This window comes from Carassius carassius, chromosome 50 (assembly GCF_963082965.1).
Source record: "Carassius carassius chromosome 50, fCarCar2.1, whole genome shotgun sequence".
In the NCBI taxonomy this organism is placed as follows: Eukaryota; Metazoa; Chordata; class Actinopteri; order Cypriniformes; family Cyprinidae; genus Carassius; species Carassius carassius.
In genome coordinates, this window is record NC_081804.1 from 227,501 (window position 1) to 238,871 (window position 11,371).

The 11,371-nt window shown below is 40.7% G+C and overlaps 1 protein-coding gene across 1 annotated transcript in view; it reads right to left on the reverse strand.

Moving 5' to 3' along the window:
* Positions 1 to 8,855, reverse strand: part of LOC132133416 (GRAM domain-containing protein 2A-like) — a 30,579-nt gene extending 21,724 nt beyond the window's left edge. The window contains exons 1-3 of the mRNA XM_059546222.1: positions 8,717 to 8,855; positions 3,126 to 3,238; positions 1 to 36 (exon numbers count right to left, since the gene is read on the reverse strand). The exon at positions 1 to 36 is cut by the window's left edge and continues 22 nt beyond it. Of these exons, the coding sequence (XP_059402205.1) occupies positions 1 to 36; positions 3,126 to 3,235 (146 nt within the window). The 5' untranslated portion in view covers positions 3,236 to 3,238; positions 8,717 to 8,855. The remainder of the gene's footprint in view (positions 37 to 3,125; positions 3,239 to 8,716) is intronic.
* Positions 8,856 to 11,371: the final 2,516 nt, after the last annotated feature.

Consider the following 11,371-nt stretch of genomic DNA (forward strand, 5'->3'; position numbering starts at 1 on the left):
ACATCCTCATACGACAGATCATCAATGAGCTGGAGCCTGAAAACACACGGAAAACACATTTGATTTAATTTTTATAAAAAAAAAAAACCCAAAATGTCATGCAAACCACATTTCCATATTTATTGATCAACTCAAAACCTCACTTTTTCACTTGCATTTTCCAGCACGTGTGTGTGTGTAGGTGTATATTAAAAACAAAACGAGAGCTTAAAACTCAATTTCAGCTGTATACGGGGAAACGATTGAGACATTAGTGTTTCATGTTTCCTCACAGGAGCACAAACCCCACTGTTTCTGAAATAAATTGAGTTTGTAACAGGATTTTCCGGTTCTCCCTCACCTCATTCCCTGAACTTCCGCTCACAAACAATCAATCGTTGATGATAACTTCTGCGTTTCCTTCCTGGAGAAGCTCAGCTGCTGGAAACGAATCACGTAAAGCGTCTCTCCTCTCTTGAGCGTCCAGAGCTTCTGTTTGCTGCGTCAGTGTTTCTAAACACTCTATTTAGCTTTTATTTTAATTTAATTAATTTTTATTTTTTTCTTTATCTAATAATGTTTTTTTTAAATCTAACACTAATAATTTATTATAACATAATATTATTATTTTTTAAATATTACTATTGAAATTAAATTTTATTATTAAAACATTATTATTAATTATTATTATTTTAATTATGATTTAATTTTATAATTAAAACTTGTATACAGATATATAAATACACAAAACACACACACAATAAAAATACTGTTCGAATTATTTTTTAAATATTTATTTTATTGTTTTGACCAATATATATTTTTTTTATTTAATGCACAAATACTGGAGATGTGATCTTGTGTTAACAGTGTTGTCGGTTTTGTTTAACTGTGGTTTGATCAAACTCTTGTGAGAGAAATTGCTCACAGCAAAAGCAAAAATGCAACACAAATCATGAGAGACACGTAAACATGAGGATTGCAAACGGTCACAGAAGATCAAATCTAAAAGCTGTCAAATAAACGCAGATGAATGATCACGATCAACCTCAGGCTGTGAATTCATCAGGAGAAAGCAGTTAGTCGTGAAAGAGCATTTGAGGAACACTGAAGAGAAACATGATGAGATCCGACTGCTGAAGAACAACACAACTATGACCTGAACATCTTACACTGCCTCCTTAAATACAGCAGGTCATCTGGGTTTACTGTACATACAGAAACTGTACTGTGTGTGTGTGTGTGTGTGTGTGTGTGTGTGTGTGTGTGTGTGTGTGTGTGTCAAGATTTAGCTTTAATTTAAATTTATTATGAAATTTTTATTATTTAAAATTTTTGTACTTCAGCTTTACCTTATTTTTAGTTAGCTGCAAAGGCAACATTTTTTTACCTTATATATATATATATATTTTTTTTTTTTTTTATTTAACAATTATATTTTATTGTATAATAATTTATATATATATATATATAATTTCTAATTTATGAATTTGTTTTTAGATTATTTTTAATTACTTTAACTTCAACTTATTTTATTTCAGTTAGTTGCCAAGGCAAAATTTCTATTGCTAAAAAAATTATCTAGTTATATTTTAAATATAAATCTATTTAAAAAAATGTATATATAATATATAAAAAGATTATATATAACAATATATTACTATATAATATATTTTCAATTTATATTAAATTTAGTACTTCAACTTATTTTATTTCAGTTCAATTCAACCCGGGCAAAATTGTATTTTAAAAAATCTAATAAACAAGATATTTTTATCTAATATTTCTATTTTATTTTAATCTAGTTAGGAATATCACCACTGCTTTCCCTCCATCAGTGTGAGATGTGTTCATCTGCAGGTAGAAGTGACACACACACACACAGACACACACACACACACTCACACACACACACACTCACACACACACACACGCACACACTCACACACTCACACAATCACACACACACACACACACAGACAGACACACACACTCACACACTCACACACACTCACACAATCACACACACACACACACACACACTCACACAATCACACACACACACTCACACACACACACACACACTCACACACACACACACACACACTCACACAGACACACACACTCACACACACACACACACTCACACAATCACACACACACTCACACACTCACACAATCACACACACACACTCACACACACACACACACACACACACACACACACACTCACACACACACACACAGAGGAAACCAGTTTACAGATCACCACATCGCTTGTTTTGTAATTCATGTGCACATATTCTGATTAAATGATTCTAAATAATCTAAATATTATGATTACATGAGCATGTAGAGGGTATCTAAAGATATCGATAAATTGCACAAGAAAGATTTATTTCCATACCGTAAACTTTGCTGATGCAAAAACCCCCAAACCTGGCCTTGTGCAAATATATCAGCCTCATTCAGTCTCTACAACAACACACAGACATGAGAGACTGCACAACGATGTAGTTTAGGAGAATTACTTTACAACTACTTACTAGTATTACTAGTATTACTGGTATTACTAGAACATTTAGTGTGTATGTGTGTGTGAATTATGTATTATGTTTTATAATAATAACTAATTATATATATTAATATATATATATATATATAAACACTATTTTATTATACACAGTTCTAGTTTATTTAGATTTAGTTATTTTAGTACTTCAACTTAAAGTGAAAATGAGAAATGTTAGAGAAATGCAACTAGTTGAGAGTTTGTTTTTTTATTTTAATTAATGTTTATTTGAACTAATGTGTATTTTACAAACACAGTTGTGACGTAAATGTGCTTCCTTGATTGGCGGTCGGAGAGAGGTTTAACAAGCAGTGAGAACAGAAGCCAAACACAACACACAGAGATGCTGCCAACAGCCAGCAGAACCAGTACAGGAAGTAGAATTATTTTACAGGAAACAATCGTCATCGCATCTCAAATCACACACTATTGAGTGAATGAAACTAGGACTGAATTCTGCTGAAAATAACAAGGATGTTTGGAAAGTGAAGAGCTTTAAACGGCTTTGAAGTGATTTAGTGAATGGTGCACGGGACTTTTATTGTGTAATAATGCAGACGTGAGCGGCTCTTACATGAGACTCTGTCTGGAGTGTGTGGGACCCTGGGGGTCGTCGTCCTTCTGAGGGTCCATCAGCTCTGTCGGGGTCAGCAGATCAGCCTGATCAATGAGCTCCGTCATCATTATCTGACCACAACCAAACACAAGCAGAAAATCAAAAATCTTCACTATAATAACGGATTATAATGACTTATACACTCTCTTTATGCGTTGAGTTGCATATCGCACTGCGTAAACATAAAACCATGTCTGTATTCCTGATCGGAGATATGACAAACAACAAGCTCTACTCTACACTGCTCAAAACTCAGGTTTGAATCATCAGTGGCAAATCCTTTACACATGAAAACATTCGTACAGACTTACAGTGAGTCAGAAGCACCAGACTCTAGTGAGTAATCATGCAGCCTAATCTAATTTAGCAGAATATAACCAAAGAAAACCATGTTCTTTCAGAGTGAATGTTCTCAGATGCTCTCCTATGGAAATGAACCACACACACACACACACACACACACACACACGTGCACACACACGTGCACACACACTCACACTCACACACACACACACACACTCACAGGTGCACAAACACACACACACACGCACACACACTCACACTCACAGGTGCACACACACTCACACACACTCACACTCACACACTCATACACACACACACACACACACACACACACAGACACAAACACAGACAAACACTTTCAGACACACACACACACTCAATCACTCACTCACAGAGGCGTACTCACACACACTCACACACAGACACACACTCAAACACACACATACACGCACACACACACACAGGCGCACTCACACACTCACATGCACACACAGACACACACACACACTCACACACAGACACACACTCAAACACACACATACACGCACACACACTCACACTCACAGGTGCACACACACTCACACACACTCACACTCACACACTCATACACACACACACACACACACACACACACACACAGACACAAACACAGACAAACACTTTCAGACACACACACACACTCAATCACTCACTCACAGAGGCGTACTCACACACACTCACACACAGACACACACTCAAACACACACATACACGCACACACACACACAGGCGCACTCACACACTCACATGCACACACAGACACACACACACACACTCACACACAGACACACACTCAAACACACACATACACGCACACACACACACAGGCGCACTCACACACACACTCACACACAGACACACACTCAAACACACACATACACGCACACACACACACAGGCGCACTCACACACTCACATGCACACACAGACACACACACACACTCACACACAGAGAGGCACACTCACACTCACACACACAGAAACACACGCACACACTCACACACAGAGAGGCACACTCACACACACACTCAGACACACACATACACGCACACACACACAGGCGCACTCACACACTCACATGCACACACAGACACACACACACACACACTCACTCACTCACAGAGGCGTACTCATACACACTCACACACAGAGAGGCACACTCACACACACACTCAGACACACACATACACGCACACTCACACACTCACACACACACACACACATACACGCACACTCACACACTCACACACACACACAGACACACACACACACACACTCACTCACTCACAGAGGCGTACTCATACACACTCACACACAGAGAGGCACACTCACACACTCACACACTCACATGCACACACAGACACACACACACACTCACTCACTCACTCACAGAGGCGTACTCATACACACTCACACACAGAGAGGCACACTCACACACTCACACACTCACATGCACACACAGACACACACACACACACACAGAGGCGTACTCATACACACTCACACACAGAGAGGCACACTCACACACACATCTGAAGAAAGAGTGACTCAAGAGAGACACGGAGAGACAGAAAACAAGCTGATAACAAGCACTAAATATAGAGGTGTGACTGACAACAAACACGGGACAGACGTCTGACACACACACACACACACACACACACACCGATCAAACCAACCCCTACATGAGCGTCCTGATCTTCCTCAAACAGGAAGAGGCCGCACACGTCTCCTGGGAGCTCATGCGTTCATGTTCCTCCGACAGATCAAGAGACGAGATCAACGCAGAGATGATTTTATTCATATTTCAATTTCATTAATAGTTAAATACATTTTTTTATATTTTAATCCTACTTCAGGTATTGGAAATGTTCTTGTGTTTTTGTCATTTTTTATTCATTTCTTATTTTTTAAATGTCTATATTGTTTAAATAAATTGTAGTGTTAGATGAAGTTATTTTAGTACATCAAGTTAAATAACATGAAAATGAGAAATGTAGCTATAAAAAATATTTTATCTCACATAATAACTTATAAATGCTTTTACTTTTAGTTTATTATTAAAAAATCCAAACCCTGATTGTAAAACATGAATATATAATAAATGTTGTACGGACTTGATATATGAATTGTGACGAGTGGGGCGGGGCCGAGGGACATGGGAGCGAGGCCGGGGGAGTGATTGGAGATGAACTACACCTGTTCGTCCCACCGGTCTCGAGGCCCATGGAGGAGATGGAAGGATATAAAACTGGAGCGACGACAGTGAAGGACGAGAGAGGACCAGGCCTGGGCTTTTAGTTGTGTTTTGGTTTTTATTTTATGCGCACCAGTCGTCCGTGAGGGGCTGGTGCGCTGTTTTGTGTTTGTTTTGTTATTAAAATGTTTTTGATTGTCCGCCGGTTCCCGCCTCCTTCTTCCGGATGAATATGAAGGTTTTATCATTACAGTGGTGCCGAAGCCCGGGAGAAGGAGGGACGCGCTGCTGAAGATCCCTCGCCGCTGTGGTGAATCCGCGGTGCCATCGAGCAGGCGAGGAGTGTGCCGCCATGGACGCTCGAGGCGATGGACTGGAGCGAGTTGCCGGGGACGGGCGAGCTCGCTACCGGCCGCCCACGATGTGGAGAGACGGCTGCCGTCCGTGAGGGAGCGGAGGAGTCGGCGCCGTTCGCCAGGTGGCCGGAGCCTGCTGCCTCCGCCGGAACGGGGAGGAGCAGGGAACGGGGGACTCCTGCCGGCTGCCCAAAACCGGAGGAGCCGTCGCCGTCCACCGGGCGGCGGAGGAGTGTCGTGCCGTCCGCCGAGGGCCGTCCAGTGCCACCGCCAGGCACCGCGGAGGAGATCACCCAGCTGGTGGAGGGCCGAGCAGCGGTGCGTCTGGGAACCGGAATTTTTTTTTTTTCCTCTCTCCCCTCTCTCGTCTCTGTCGCTCCTCCTTCCATCTCCTTTTCTCTCGCCTCGCCTGTCCTACCCCCAGGTTCCCGCAGGTCCCCGGGAGCGGCCCCCCCGGAGGGAGGGGGGGGGGGGGAGTAGAGCGCAGTCTCGGGAGTACCCCCCGGCCTGCGAGGGGTGATGGGGGTATGTGACGAGTGGGGCGGGGCCGAGGGACATGGGAGCGAGGCCGGTGGAGTGATTGGAGATGAGCTACACCTGTTCCACCCACCGGTCTCGAGGCCCATGGAGGAGATGGAAGGATATAAAACTGGAGCGACGACAGTGAAGGACGAGAGAGGACCAGGCCTGGGCTTTTAGTTGTGTTTTGGTTTTTATTTTATGCGCACCAGTCGTCCGTGAGGGGCTGGTGCGCTGTTTTGTGTTTATTTTGTTATTAAAATGTTTTTGATTGTCCGCCGGTTCCCGCCTCCTTCTTCCGGATGAATATGAAGGTTTTATCGTTACATGAATAAATAAAAAACACATTGTATTACATAATTTTGATGTAATACAGTAAAATGAATGAAGCTAAAAACAGAATAGTCAGAATGCAAACAAACCTTAATGGACCTTAAAACAGGCTTCATTTACTTAATGCAAAACATCATTAGGGATGAAATGTGGTCCAGTCATGTTGTTGTGAAATGAACCCACATTGCCAAAATGTGAAACTTGTTTTCAGTAATGTCTCTTGCATCATTTGCTTTGCTCTGTAAACCTCAGATCTCAGCTGTGTTTGGGTGTGTGGTCTTATAACTCTACAATAACTCGTCCGGACCTCGCTCGCAGTTTTATTCAAATTCAGATGTTCTTGAAAGAGAAACGCTGTGGTCACAGACAGACATGCAAACATGCATATCATGCTCTTCTGTGCTCTCAGATCAACTAGCTGTTCCTGCACATGCTCTGATGCATACAGACAACAAGACTCAACATGCTCCCAAAAGCATTTATGTACATGCATGTGCTTCTCAACACAAACACATTTAATGTATGTGTGTTTACATGTCGAAGCTCTCGCTCTCAGCATCAGGGGTCACTGACGGTCAACACACACTGGAAAACCTTGTTAGCAGATTCCACATCACAGGAAAAATGATCAGTCTGATTTTTCTGTTCAAGGTTATGTAACTTATGCCAAAACAAACCCCATTACAGTCAATACAAAGGGCCTGGCGTATTTCTAAAGGAACAGAGAGCAGAAGAGTCCACTTAATGCAGTTAAAAGACAATTATAGATGACCGCAGAGAACTGAAAACTTCAAGACACAGTCAAAAGAGCAGCAGCAGCGCTTCAGATGACTTCCCTCCTTTCTCCTGAAGATACAGCTGCTGTTTAACTCTTCCAAACACTCCCAGAAACGCATTTAACTCAATTAAACAAGATGTTACTGCTGTAGTATTATTAGCATTATCAGTCAACGTCCTCGTGAAAGAAAATACAACTGGCTTTAACTCAGTCGTTCGAAAATAACATACTAATGGAATCAAATCAGCTGTAATCTGATATTTCATAATGTATCAAACTAAATACTTAAACAACAGCAACTGTTTGTAATGATTTTCTTTAGACCTTTGATGCGTAATATTTCATTTACAGTGGATTAATCTTCAAAAGAAATATTAAACCATCCAGACTCTACTAGACATATTTAAAAAAAAAATTTGTCAGCATTCAAAATGGCCAACAGAAATTGTCATTTTTATCTTGTATTTTAGTGGACAGAGAAATAAACACACACACACACACACACACACACGTATGAATTGTGTGAAAAGTAACTACAGTTGTTTATGGACATGAACCATTCTTGGGGTAAATACGATGGATTTTAATACTGAAACTACTTGTATGTAACGTGTTGCCTTCAAAAAACATACATTTAAAATATAAAATACATTTCTAAATTTAAAGTTTTATGTAAACAAACATTGAGAAATTTTTGTCTTTCTGATTTAATAAGTCCAGCCTATCAAAGGGTTAATAACATTAGCAATTCTTAGAAATCTCCTAAAACTTGGATTAATATATTTTTTCAATTAGTATATGAAATTCTCACATGCAAGGCATTAAATAATCATTATTAATAACGATATAAAAGTGATACTTTAAAGTGTTCTGAACTGAAAACACTGAGATTCACTACTAATAACCAGACATATGTTCATGAATCCGATAAAGCATCAAGATTCGCTTTAGAAACCACGAATCCAAGTTTCAGACGCATGAACGTATTTAGTAACAATATATGAAAGAGGACATGATCGCATTACCTTCAAACTGATCTCCAGTCCGTCATTTCGTGACAGTCGAAGCGGATGTGTTTCTCCATCACTCACATATGATTATAACATCATATGACCACACAAACACGAGCGCACGAGCGCAGATCAGCACTGTGCTACGGGAAATTGCGACTCGTTGCTCAGACCTGCGGAGACAGGGGCGTGGCTTGGCAAACAGGCCCCGCCCCTCGACGGGTGTTCGTGCAAACCTCTAGTGTAATTGTGCTTTCTCTCTTCCGTTCTGTACTTACATCAGCTGTAAATCAGGATCAACTGCACTATATCATAAAATCATTAAACTATATCATATATCATTAATTCATGTAAAAAAAACACACACAGATGAGCTAGCGCTGTTAAATTAGAAGTGGGCTAGTTGTCATATATTTTTTCCTTTTACATATTATTCTGATCTGGGGAGTTTCCAGGCCATGGACCCAAAATTTCAACATTCTGGTCCCCGAGCCACTTAGTTATCACTTTTGCCTTATGGCACGGTGCTCCATCGTGCTGGAAAATGCATTGTTCTTCACCAAACTGTTGGAAGAAGTTGCTGTTGGAGGGTGTTTTGGTACCATTCTTTATTCATGGCTGTGTTTTTGGGCAGAATTGTGAGTGAGCCCACTCCCTTGGATGAGAAGCAACCCCACACATGAATGGTGTCAGGATGCTTTACTGTTGGCATGACACAGGACTGATGGTAGCGCTCACCTTTTCTTCTCCGGACAAGCCTTTTTCCAGATGCCCCAAACAATCGGAAAGGGGCTTCATCGGAGAATATGACTTTGCCCCAGTCCTCAGCAGTCCATTCACTATACTTTCTGCAGAAGATCAATCTGTCCCTGATGTTTTTTTTGGAGAGAAGTGGCTTCTTTGCTGCCCTTCTTGACACCAGGCCATCTTCCAGAAGTCTTGTCCTCACTGTGCGTGCAGATGCGCTCACACCTGCCTGCTGCCATTCCTGAGCAAGCTCTGCACTGGTGGCACTCCGATCCCGCAGCTCAATCCTCTTTAGGAGACCATCCTGGCGCTTGCTGGACTTTCTTGGACGCCCTGAAGCCTTCTTTACAAGAATTGAACCTCTTTCCTTGAAGTTCTTGATGATCCTATAAATTGTTGATTTAGGTGCAATCTTAGTAGCCACAATATCCTTGCCTGTGAAGCCATTTTTATGCAACGCAATGATGGCTGCACGCGTTTCTTTGCAGGTCACCATGGTTAACAATGGAAGAACAATGATTTCAAGCATCACCCTCCTTTTAACATGTCAAGTCTGCCATTCTAACCCAATCAGCCTGACATAATGATCTCCAGCCTTGTGCTCGTCAACATTCTCACCTGAGTTAACAAGACGATTACTGAAATGATCTCAGCAGCTCCTTTAATGACAGCAATCAAATGCAATGGAAAGGTTTTTTTGGGATTAAGTTAATTTTCATGGCAAAGAAGGACTATGAAATTCATCTGATCACTCTTCATAACATTCTGGAGTATATGCAAATTGCTATTATAAAAACTTAAGCAGCAACTTTTCCAATTTCCAATATTAATGTAATTCTCAAAACTTTTGGCCACGACTGTAGGCTGTTTGAAATCGCACACATTTGCAATGGCACTCTCTATGATTATGACCAAAGCATTATTACAATTAAAAGCAATTTTAAACGCAATTTTTTAAGAAAACAAAAGTAATATCTCATATCCACCATACCTTACAAACATCCGGAAGTGAATGAACCTGGATATGCGCATTAATGACAGTCAGTACGGCGCACAATCGTATTTAAGGTAAATACATATACGTTACTGCGCATGCGCGGTAAACACACGTCAAGTAGATACATGACGTACATACGTGACGTCGCCGCGTCTGCAGCGAGTACTTGCATAGTCTAGCCCACTGAATCTCTTACACAAAAATTAATCATAATAAACCCAAATTGAGAAATTGAGTCAAAGAAAAGTAACAACTTCCCCAATGTGAATCAAGGTATATGAATGCAGCTATCATTCAGTGCGGTGGCATATGCATTATACCATCTATCATCAAGCAATTCTCTCAGCACGTTGCATATACTTTCAAGGCATTAATAAGCAGAATAGAGTGTTTTAGATGGACAGCAGCTCCTGTGTGTCTCATACAGTGGGCTGTGTGTTTGGCACCAGAGGAGAGCGCGCGCAGTGAATTCTAATCGCGCACGTGCCTCAGCATATAATGGGACAAAACATCACGAGGGCTTCCGAAGCTCACACACACACACACAATCTAGACGGGTTGGCAGTTCTTCAGGGGCGTCATGCATTCATGATTTTTTAGGGGGCACATTGTGTTTTGGGGGGGGGGGGGTCGGGGGTATAAGTCATTCTACGAAAGCACTGTATAACTGATATAAGCTTATTTTTTTTTTTTTTTTTTTCCTTTTTATTCAAAACAATTCCATACATGCTTAATATATCAGGAAATATCTCGTTTCTCAAATATGTGTAGGTATACGCGTTTTGCACCTTTATAGATTGTTATTTGATCAATATATGGAAATGTAGTGTAATCTATTAACTACACATAAAAACCTGACTTTTTACTTAAGTGCCATATCATGCCATAAAATATTTTTAATACGACTGAATTTGCATTTAATGTAA